This window comes from Octodon degus, unplaced genomic scaffold, assembly GCF_000260255.1.
Source record: "Octodon degus isolate 3935 unplaced genomic scaffold, OctDeg1.0 scaffold00012, whole genome shotgun sequence".
Taxonomy (NCBI): Eukaryota; Metazoa; Chordata; class Mammalia; order Rodentia; family Octodontidae; genus Octodon; species Octodon degus.
Genome location: NW_004524588.1, coordinates 14,611,132 through 14,623,359, shown reverse-complemented (window position 1 = coordinate 14,623,359; position 12,228 = coordinate 14,611,132). Strand labels below are relative to the sequence as shown.

The 12,228-nt window shown below is 35.9% G+C and overlaps 1 protein-coding gene across 1 annotated transcript in view; it reads left to right on the top strand.

Annotated features, from left to right (window-relative positions):
- Positions 1-12,228, top strand: part of Ddx10 (DEAD-box helicase 10) — a 315,103-nt gene that overhangs the window by 25,172 nt on the left and 277,703 nt on the right. The window contains exons 5-8 of the mRNA XM_004626217.2: positions 1,098-1,152; positions 3,344-3,470; positions 6,281-6,443; positions 11,386-11,470. Coding sequence (XP_004626274.1) covers positions 1,098-1,152; positions 3,344-3,470; positions 6,281-6,443; positions 11,386-11,470 — 430 coding nt within the window. The remainder of the gene's footprint in view (positions 1-1,097; positions 1,153-3,343; positions 3,471-6,280; positions 6,444-11,385; positions 11,471-12,228) is intronic.

Sequence of the window (12,228 nt, the reverse complement as noted above, 5' to 3'; positions counted from 1 at the left end):
CATGTGACTATCTGAACTATTTGAAAGCTCAAATATGATAATATGTGTTTTATTATCTTTGTCAGCTTTTAGTTTGAGTTGGTTCCCTAGCATTTTTGGAAGATAGGGATTTTTGAACTCAGATTTAATGATTAATGATGACTCAATGATGAGTTAATGATACTTAACTCAGTTTTAAATAGCATCTTTTTTATATCCTTCAATCAAGACAAATCACTGTGTTTAATACTTCTCTTGACCTGGCTATTAGAAGATGCTTCAGGTTGTTACCTGAGTCCTTTAGTCGCATCTCAGTAGTCTTTGGATTCCTTACTTTGTGTGTTGTGGTTCATTTTATGTGGTTTCATCTCTTACTAGGATATGGTATTTAAATATCAGTGTAGGGGAGAGTCACTGTGTTCAGGGTTTTTTTTTTTTTTTTTTTTTTTTTTTTGTGTGTGTGTGTGTGTGTACCTTGGATTGAACTCAGGACCTTGCACTTGCCAGACAGGCACTGATGCTGCTGAAGTATCTCCCTGGCTGTATTTAGGATTTTTGATGGACAGATTCCTTTTTCAAAGAAAAATCACATCATGAATTTAGGATTATATTAATTAATCAAATATAGGATTAGATGTCTTTAAAATTCAGCCTCCTCCTCTTCCTTCATAGTAGTTAACTCTCTTCTGCCAAACACCTTCATTCCTAGATAGGTCTGTTTTTTCTCTCAGTCAGTATGTGTATCTGGCATAGTTTCAGGATAACATTGGTATTAACAATGCAGTGCTTAAAACTTGACATTGATTTGAATTTTTTTTGTCTTGGATACTATAGAAAAGTTGTAATAATTAGATTCCTTTGAAATATTTTCTGTCATTAAGCTGTTAAATAATATTTGGGCTCATTTGTTTCATTTTGTTTTTTAAACAAAATTTTAGGTCTCTGTTACCATAATCTTCTTTGGATATATTCTATTTCCTTAATTTTAGAAGGTTTACTTATTTATTTAAGAACAGTTTTAGTTTTACAGTAAAATTGAGAGGAAGATTTAGAGGCTGTCCATATCCACTCCCTCCCCCATGCTTGCCGCCTTCCTTCCCGGGGCATGCTTGCTGCAGTTGATGAGCCTACACAGATGCGTTTTTGTCGCTGGAAGCCCATCGTTTCCATGAGGTTTGCTCTCGTGGTTGTGCAGCCTCTGGTTTGGACAAATTTATAGTGGCGTGTGTCTACTCTTCCAGCATTTCAGCAGTATCTCTACTGCCCTGGAGATCTGTGCTCTGCCTGTTCATCTCGTTCTGTCCTTAATTCCTGGCAGACATTGCTCTTACTGCCTCCGTAGTTTTTCCGGCATGTCATATGGTTAGAATCATAGAACAGCCTTTTCACATTTACTTCTTTCACTTAGTATTATGTATGTAAGATTTCCATATCTTCATGGCTTGAGAATTGTTTTCTTTTTTCACTGAATATTTCCTTGTCTAGATATAACAGTTTATGCATTCACCTACCATGGGACATCTTGATTGTTTCTAAGTTTTGACAACTACTAATAAACTGCTATAAACATCTGTGTGCAGGTTTTGTGTGGACAGAAATGTTCAAGTCCTTCGGATAAATATCAAGAAGCAGAATTTTTGGACCAGATGGCAAGAGTATTTTTGCATTTGTAAGAAACTGTTTTCAAAAATTATTTTGCCATTTTGCGTTTCCTTCAGCAGCAGTTAAGTTCCCTTTACTCTATGTCCTCAGCATCTGGTCTGATCACTGTTCTGGATTTTGGCTGCTCTACTAAGTAGAGTTCAAATGTGTATCTCATTGTTTTAATTTGAACTTCTATGATTATCTGATGTAGAACATCTCTTTGTATGCTCTTTGCTATTTATATATCCCCTTTGGGATAATGTCTGTTAGGGTCTTTGACCTTCCCTTTGAAAAAAGAAATCTTGACATTTGTGTTCTTGTTAAGTTTATAGGGCCGTGGATGTAGCTCAGGCGTATAGTGCCTGCCTGACAAGTATGAGGTCTTCAGTTTGATTCCTGGTACCAAAATCAAGGGGGTAGGGGAGAGTTTATATATTTCTGAGTACAGTCCTTTGTCAGATATGTTGCTAGTAAATATTTTCTTATTTTCAATCATTTGTCATCTCTTTTTTTCCCATAATTTTTTTGATAAACAAATAGCAATGAGGCAGTTTCAAATCAAATCGCTTGTCATCTCTTTTTTAAACTATCACAGATCAGAAAGTTTTAATTTTAATGAAGTTTAGCATTTCAGATTTTTTTAATAAGTTATGACTTTTGTTTTTGTATCTACAAGCATTTGGTTTTCTACTTTTTAGTTTGTGTGGCTTTTCTTAGACTATAACACATATACATATGGGTGTATGTGTTTATGCATATATAATGTGCACCTTCACAGTAACAAATGTTACCAAGCTATATACTATTCTGCTTTTTTCCTTAATACATTCTATAGGTCTCTTCATAGCAGTATATGAATACTTTGCCTATTTCTTTTTTACAATTGAATGATATGTGTGTGGATGTTCAGTAGTTCATTCTGTGAGTTCCCTAGTGATGGACATTTGGGTTGACTTTATTTTTTTTTAGTTTCATAAATAATGTCATATATCTTTGGGTTTTCTATGAGAGTATTTTTAGAAGAAAATCCTGAAAGTGGGTTTAATAAAACAGTAAATACATGCATTTCTGTAACATTTATTGTGAAGTTTCAAACATGCAGTAAATTGAAAGCTATGAGTAATCACTGTATATTTGCTATGTAGGTAATATTGAAACTGTTAGCATCCACTTAACCAGCCATTTGTTCATCCTTTGCTGTAACTGTATATTAACCTGTCTTATTTTTAGTTGCATTTTGATGTCAGTTACTGCTACCTGTTTTTCCTTAGATACTTCAGTTTATGTATCACTATTGCAAGTTCATTGTTGCTGTGGGTTTTATTTTTTGTAAAACTTACATATGCAAATTTGAGGTGTATGTTTGGTGAGTTTTGGTAAATGTGTAGCACTAGCCTGAAGCCTTAATAAGATACAGAACGTTACCTTCAGCCCGGCAGCTTCTCATGCCAGTCCTTGTAGCTGGTTCTTGCCTTCTCGTAGTTGATTCTTGACCTTGCACTTTCATGGGTGGACACTGTATGTGTGTATCATTTTTTAAAAACCATATAATCTGTAAGGAATTTTGATTGTTTTAATCTTGTGTTGAAATTGTTTTCCTAAGGAATAATATGAAAAAGTGTGTATTTGTATGAAATTTGAGATATACTATTATTAAAATTGTCCTGTTTCAGAGTCATATAACATACCTTTGATGTTTTTTCCCTTCCAATTCCATAAGCACGCCTGCCACTTTGGAACAGAACTACATAGTTTGTGAACTGCAGCAAAAAATAAGTGTGCTATATTCCTTTTTGAGAAGCCATTTGAAGAAGAAGAGTATTATATTTTTCTCCAGTTGCAAAGAGGTACCAACTGTTTATTTTTTGTTTGTTTGTTTGTTTTGTGTTGTTCTTTGGTGGAAGTGGGGATTGAACTCAGTCCCTTGCGCTTGCCAGGGAAGCACTTATTCCACTGAGCCATCTCCCCTCAACTGTTTATTTTTTGCTCACATTATTTTTCAGTTTTTTAAAAACAAAAAACAAACAAAAACACCCAAGGTCTCACTATGTAGTTCAGGCTGGCTTCAAACAAAGGCCAGCCCTCGTGCCTCAGCCTCCTGCGTGCTGGGGTTACAGGCCTGAACCACCATGCCATTTGCTGTTGCATATACCTGTTTTCTGTTCTACGTTTTTCTCTTCTCCCTGCACTTACTTAATTTTGCCCATATTAAAAAAAACAAAAACAAAAACAAAACCTTTCCAATCGCTACTTTTTGTCTGTCACTGTGTAAGTCTAAAGACTTAGCTCTACTGGCTGGCTCACTTTGTCTCTTCCCGTTGTCCCTTTAGCCTTGTTCTGAAATGCAACTTGCCAGAAGGTGCTCAGTTATCAGTCCTTACCTCAGTGACCTCTCAGAAACCTTAGATCTAGCTGACTACGCCCTTCTTCTTTGAAGTATTTCATCAGACATTTCGTCTCCATACTAATCAACCTGTCTTTTTTGCATTCTTCCTTGATGGGTTTATTTTTGCTGCTTCTCCTGAGGTTCCCGCCACTTGATCACTGCAGTTTGGAGTGCCTCTGACTTCGCAGCCATTTTTCTGCTCATGTTTTCTTTCTAGGTAATCCCACTAGTTCCCAGGCTGTAAATTCCATCTCTGTGCTAACAACTGGCAAATCACCATCTCAAGTGGAGTCCTGTCTTCTTTTCTCAGCTTTAGTCTGAGAAAGTATATACTTTTGATTACTAGATATTTTAAATTATGTATCTAGAACACATCTCACTGTTTAACATGTGAAAACCATTGGAGTTACTAGTTCTGCTTCTTCCAACTCTTCCTATCTTAGTAAATGACTTGATTCCTAATTTCTGTTTGTCTTTGTTCCAAATTCAAGCTGTTGGTATAACTCCTTAAGCTGTTTTCACTTTTCACCACCTCCATATTCCCTTGCATTCCAAAGCATGTCTTAACTTTTCTTCTTAGTCTCCTAATTTGTTTCTTCATTTCTTTTCCATAGTTTTCTATTTTATAGTGAATGATTTAGAAAGTGGACCGTGAATTGTCATTGTCTTACTAAAAACCTATCAATGACTTTCTGTGAATTAGAATTTAAACTTGATACTTGGAACTTCTCTAGCTTTATTCCATTAAGGTCTTCCACCTTAGACAGTTTGTCAAAGAGGAGGAATTTGAAGTCAGTCTTGATTCAAAGGATAGACACTGCAGAAACTTTTCAAGAACTCAATTTATGCTTGCTGCATTTCCAAGTATGTTTATTTGGAGGTTGACTTGCCTGAGTATGCCTGTGGTCTGCAGGTTCTTCTCCTTTCCCATGTAGTCCATCATGGTGTTTTTTTTCCAAAATTTTATTGATAAACAGCAATGAGACAGTTTCAAATCGAATTAGAAGTACAGTTTCAACTAATAACACACTGCATATATTCTTCTTAGTGGTTAATTGCTGTACAAGATGCGGACTTGAGATCCTGTTTACAAACACCATTAGAACAAATCATTCTATTCATTAAGAGAATGCATCATGGTTTTTAAGAAAAGTCTTTCTACTACTAATCGTAAAGGTACACTTTCTGATACAATATTAGAGAAAGTATACCCTTTAGCTGTAGAGAAAGTGAATAACTCTAGAAACTTGGTAACAAGTTGTTGCACAATTTAGTTGGCATCTGTTCTTTACTTTGAACAGAATTGGAGAGGCTTTACTGGAGTTTTTAGTTGATGTTATTATAAATAACACTTGATGAGCTTTCATTATAATTTTTAGTGTGTCTTGTAGTTTGAGTTAAGGCTTCCTTCAAATCCATTTTCTGTGTTTATGTAAACAGGTCTTAACAGGGATAAAATGCTAAATTATGTCTCAGTCTAGTAGTCCACATTTGGGAGTCCATGAAATGAAATACCTAAAACAGTGGTCAGCTCCATCTACTGCTGTACGTTAAGATGTATTTGCAGTAAATTTTACTGGTGTCTAACAGTTAAGTTCGAACCTTGTTTTGGTTGATGCTGTTGTAGTAATTGCTAAGTCTGAGAAAATATAGATGTATCAGCCTAAAAAGTTGAAGTTAAGCCTGTTGCTTTGTTGTAAAAATTTAGGAATTATGATTTTCAAGCTTACACCCTAAGAGAAAGTTTTAGGGGTCGGGAGATTGAAATGAAAGTTACAGGAAAGGAAATACAGCTTTTTTGTTAAAGGATTTTTTTTTTTTTTTGCTCAGAATGCCTCCAGGGCAGGTTTGGCTGGCTTGAGTTGTGGGGATGAACCACGGCAACCTGAGCCTGACTGCTTTGTTGAAGCAGCCACTTAAAAGAACTGAGCTATGGGGCAGGCCCCCTGTTAAAGGAGAGCTTTACTTGGATGTCAAATATATCTCTTAATCCACTGGACATTAATTTAAAAAATTTATTTTAAAACATCAATTAGAAATTGCATGCCTAAAATTAATGAAATTCCCAATATTTTAGGTATGAACTTAAAAATAAGGGCATGTCAAAATTCCTTTAGGAAATGTGTGAGCAAATATGTTTTAAGATAAAATTGAATGCGTTTCTCTTTTTCTGCCTTGTATTTAAAAGATTTTTTAATAGATGAAACTTGTACACTTTAAGCTTTTGTTGTTTATCCGGAAGTTCCAAACTCATTTTTTTGTTAATCTCAGGTTCAGTATCTATACCGAGTGTTCTGCCGGCTGCGTCCTGGTATTTCTATTCTTGCACTCCATGGCAGACAGCAGCAGATGAGAAGAATGGAAGTCTATAATGAATTTGTCCGCAAGAGAGCTGCAGTGCTCTTTGCTACTGACATTGCAGCCAGGGGACTAGGTAAGAAAACTTAATGGAGTGAAATTTGTGTGACGATGGAAAACATAATTTACCTATAAGGTGCATTGTGGAAAATCTAATAGACTCAAATATTTGGCCATCTTTTTCCTTTTGTGGGATAAATTAGTAAATGGTAATAGTTGATTAATGTTAAGGATTTATTAGTGAGACTTCCTGTAATATTTGCATCTTTTTTGCCCTTACTGTGTTCCATCATAAATTCTTATGAACCTCCAAAGCAGAGGAAGATTAAAGGTTTAAAGGCAGGGGAAATATTTCCTATTTCTTTGAAAATTACAGACATGCTCATTGTAACTTACTTAACAAGAAAAATTAGTGAAGTCTATCTTTTCATAATTATGCTACTTTGTTTTAAGATCATAACATTTAATATACTTCAGTGTTTTAAAGTGTCATTGTATTACTGTAGGATTTTTAGCTTTGTCAGGGTAGATGAGAATCAAAGTGATTGGAACTGGTATCCTGAGTCAGTTTAGTTTATTGTGTTATGGCAAACTTTAAACTCATGTAAGATGATTAAATCTAATGTGCTCTCCTCCTCTTACATACTTATCTTTCCAGATTCTCCTTTTTCTGCCTTATTACTCTAAAGCATGTCTCAGCCATCATATGGTTCACTTGCATGTGGTTGGACCCAAGTATGCAATGTTTTTAAAAGTTCTTGAGGCCTTTTTCTCAGTACCATGACGTCTTTCCTCCTGTAATCCCCATTGTTCTTTGACTATGTAGATTTTAAATATTCTGATAATACTTTTCCTATTTTTGGTTTTGAACCCACAGAAATTCGTATCAACAAGACCATATTTTTAAGCTAAAATTTATTCCTTTAAAATCATTAAAAAAGCCCATACATAGCATCTAGTCACAGTGAACAATAGTAATATTTATAATACCTTCCTTGGATTTGTTAAAATAAATATTAACTAATGTAGCTTTTTGGCATTTTTTCTCTACCCCTACCCTCCATCTTATACATAGTGTATATAGCCTTTTTTTTTTTTTTTTCTTTTAATGAGTTTAGGACAGGGTCTACAGAGTATACCAGATCTCATGCGTAGGTTGGACTCTAGTGATTCTCCTGTTTTCAGCATCCCAAGCACTGGGATTACAGGCACATGCCACCATGCCCAGTCTTGATCATCCTCTCAGCTTGCGGGGCGAGGGGGCACACCAGGGATTGAATCCTGGCCACTGCGCTCTGCTGAAGCAGGCACTTGAGTCTGCTGAACTATCTGGCCAGCCCTTATATAGCCTTTTAGTTGAAGGTTCTTGATTTCTGACCAATGAATTTTTTGGTAGAATTTAGCAGGTCTCTATGTTCTGCTAAACAGGGGTTGAGAAGACACTGTTTTTTCATCAGCTGTTAACTGAAACATAGCATTATGAATTAAATAACAAAGCATTGAATTTTCAGTAGTACTTGTGACTTTGTCACTAGTTAAAATCGTATTTTCCTTTTTTGTATTTTAGGGAGGGGTCTACAGGGTGTTCATGGTCTCACTACTAGACCAGATTCGTAGTGATCCACCTGTTTATAGCCTCCCAAAAGCTGGGATTACAGGCGTGTGCCCCCATACCCAGTGTCAGTTGCCATCTCAGCGCGCCCCAGGGGGGTGGGGGATCGAGCCCCTGCGTCTGCTTGCAGGCGCTTTCATCTGCTGAGCTATGTGGCTGGCCCAAAATGTTTTTTTTTTTTTTTTGTGATACTGGGGATTGAACTCAGGACCTTGCACTTGCCAGGCAAGTGCTTATTCTACTGAGCTTTGTTCCCTGTATTTTCATTATATCTTAGATTTTAACTGATATTTTAGAAAATTGTTTTTGCTTAGTATAACTTAGATATTATGATTATTATACTCAGAAATAGGTTATATTAATGTTTTATTTAGCAAGGTAGATGTTAGTATGTCAAAAATTTAATAAGTAGTATTGCTATGTTCTATTATAAATTTTCTCTTGTTCTTTGTATTTTACTTTGTATGTTTAAGATATTCTGAGAAGCAGTTTACAAGCTGCAATTGTGGCATGAAAAAGTTAAGAGTTTCTGTTATAGTTTGTTAAAAGCACGAATGCCTTTATAAGCAGTATATAGTGTTACTTTTTTTTTTTTTTTTGGCGGAACCGGGGATTGAACTCAGGCCCTTGCGCTTGCCAGGCAAGCGTTTATTCCACTGAGCCATCTCCCCGGCCCCTGTAGTGTTACTTTTAAGTGTTTAAAAGCTCTTACAAATTATGTCATTGTATATGCTGGCCTATAACTTATTCTCCGAATCTTTACATGTATAAACATTCACAGTGTTCATTATGTAGAATGCCACAGTAATAATTTATCCAGTTATTTCCATTTCTATATAAATGGACACTTGAATTTCCAGTTTTTTCTTTTAAAATGTACAATCAGTATAGTGAAAATCCTTGAGTCAGTGTCCAAGAACTTCTACAGGATGCGTTGGCATCTTTCTGTTTTATTTTATTTCTTACAGAAACATGCACGTGAGGGTAAAAAAGAGCTACAGTGAATAGGCCTTCTCTACTTCTTATTTCCTGGAAGTAATACTTTAAAATAGTAATCTTTGGTGTCTAGCTTCCTATGACTAAGGGATCTTTCACTGCTCCTTTCTATCCTAGCAGATTTGGAAATTATGCAGAGTTCATTCCGTTATCTAACACTCATCCCTTATTTTCTGTCCTCCATTTTCTCTATATTGCTACATCATGACTCTTGGCTGCATAAACACAATTTGTATTTATGTTGTTTTGACTATAGTTGTGTACTGCAGCGATAAGTGTTGTACTGTTTTCCTTCTCATACTTGCTTTTGTGTGTTTTTCTTGAATTGTTACGAAATTTGCTTAGTTCTGTGTTCCGGCTCTGCTTTCTCAAATGTCCCAACAGATGTCACTTGCCCAGTTTTCTTGCAGTTGCAACACAGTTCCGTTTCTTTCCCCCTTATTACCTCCCTTTGTAGCCTTCTTGTAGCTCTAATCTGGATTCATTGTTCCATAAGCCTAATATACATTTTTATCTTGAAACTTTTATTTGTAGATATTTTTCTTCTTTTCTCTTGGATTTTTTTCTCTTAAGTCTCTTCTTATAGCTTTCTAGGAGTGCATGGGAGGTAAATTTTGAGTATTCTGTATCTGATAATAGTCTATTCTTGACTGATAATTGGGTTGAGAATAGAGTTCTGGGTTGAAATGGTTTCCTCTCAGAATTTTGCAGATGTTTTTCATTGTCTTGGTAGTCAGCCTATTGTTGGAGATACTTGCTTGTTTTTACTGCTTTTTGGTAATGCTTTTCTGGATCTTCCTGGATTTTCTGTTTGATCTCACTGTCCAGGCACTTTATGATAATACATTATAGTATGAGGTCCCAGCATGTGCTCTTCTTCACTTTGTCACTGTAGATAGCATTGTTCAGTGGAATACTCTGTGATCACTGAAATAATCTCTCAGCTCTGTCTAGTATAGTGGGTATCCCCTTTTGGTAGAAGTGTGAAGGGGTCAGATTTCTTGAGCTTAGTTTTAATTAAACATGAATAGTTGCCATGTTAAGCAGGGTAATATAAATACATGTCTTTCAGTTACAAGAAAGTTACCTTTGAATTCCTTCATGGTGTCATTTATGCATATGATGTTATTTACATGAAATAATATAAATACCATTTTGTGGAGAGCCTCAGATGCTGATGTCTATTTCCTTTGAGTACTGAGTCTTTTCAGAGAAGAAAACTTCAACTTCATGGGGGTTAATACTGCTGTTGGCTCTGTACAAGACTCCAAGGGAGTTGACGCTAAAACCTCTTGGGGAACATGCGTACTTTCCTTCTGCACCCTTGTTTTCACTTTGACCCTTGAGTTTCTGCCTTTGGCTGGACCTAGTGTGTGGGGGTTGGAAGCTTTGTAACTGCTTTTATTTCCTCCTTGAGACTGAGCCACAGGATAAGGTAGGAGCCAAGTTTAGGTGCAGCTTTCAAGTGCAGTTTGTAGCTTTGCAATACTGCCTGCTTTTGGAAATACCTGTATATTTAAGTCCTAAGAATCAGTTGTTCTAAATACCTATTTTTTTTTTTTTTTTTACTTTTTCCCTGTACTAAAACTCAACCCTTTTGAGTAGATTGTGACTTAATGATACAAGTGTCACTAGCCCTGTCTTTTAGTATCTTTTTTTTTTTTTTTAATATTCATCCTTTTTCTCTAACAAATTGATCAGACATCTTCTGCAAAATTTATAAATGACTAGAACTAGTTCTCTTGAGAACAGGATTCCTTGGAAATGAGTGAAAATTGCTGTACCAGAAATAGATAGAGGGTAATTATTGCTAAGAGACAGAAAGAAACCAGAAAGGCACCATTCATTCAGTTGGAGGTGGGGCTAGTTGTAAAAAAAAAAAAAAAAAAAACCTTCTTTTAATTTTTTTTTTTTTTTTTTTTTTTTTTTTTGCGGAACCGGGGCTTGAACTCCAGACCCTTGTGCTTGCCAGGGAAGCGCTTATTCTATTGAGCCATCTCCCCATCCCCAAGCAATTTTTTTCTTTTTGGTCCTTTTTTTTTTTTTTTTCCATTTAAATTTTGAAATCGGTTTTATGGTTAGTTCACTGAGACCCCATGGAGGGTAGTTCTTTGAGGTTATTAAACATCTGGGTATTTCATTATTTGTCTGACATGAAGCAATCTGTCTCGTCTGTGTCAGTTATAATATAATCTTCACATTCAAACACTCATTAATTTTAGTTCACTTTATCAAAGAAGCATAGCCTTTATCATCTCTTGGCTCATGTAATTAATTTTGCTTTTAGTAGTGTTCACATTGATGCCTGTCAGTTTGATGTGATGGAAGTCAGGGCAGGCATTACTGTAACACAGAAACGATATAGTAGGCCAGATCTTGAAAATGATGTTTTACTTAATATTCTATCTAGATTTTCCAGCTGTGAATTGGGTTCTTCAGTTTGATTGTCCAGAGGATGCCAACACATATATTCACAGAGCAGGTAGAACTGCCAGGTAGGAGTTCTGACCTTTTCTCTTTTTTTTCACTTTTGATACTGTACTATCTAAATAACAAGACTGCTCCTTGAACTTCAGAGAATGAAGACTCTAGGTAAGTGAGTACTGACTGTTTGGTATTTAGTGGTGTGGATGGATGGCAGTGTGACAGCTGCTGTAAATCATATGGCTTGACTTGATTCCTGTTGAGAAAAATGCGTTGCCTTTATTTTAGATTCTCATTTTAAATTAAACTTTTCAAACTTTTAATAGAACTGCTTGCTGATTATCATCACATTGAAGGTTAATGACCTGTTTTCACATGAAGAAACTGAGTTAATACTTTAAAGGATCCAGAACTAGAATTTTTGAGCCCAGGTAGTTTGACTCCTCCAGGCCAGATCTTGTGCTCTGACCCCTTGTGGTATAGGCTCCAATAAGAGATAGGGTGGTTTGTAGTCATATATTTCTTTTTTCTTTCTTCCCTCAGGGGGATTAGAGGCATCAGTGAGGCCCATTCCCACAAATTTCGTTTTCTTTTTATGTTGCTCTTTTACAAATCCTTAGTAAGAGTACCTTGTAGTTGGTCAAAAACTATAGGGAAGCTGTCTAGAAAAGAAGAGAGCAAAGTCAGTTATTTGCAGCTACATGGCATAGTAAAGTAGCATGGAGAGAATCACATGCATGTCAGTAGTATGGAGGTTGAAGTGAGGCTAGAAATGTATGCTGTTGGGGCCGGGGAGATAGCTGAGTAAAGTAAGCGCTTGCCTGGCAAG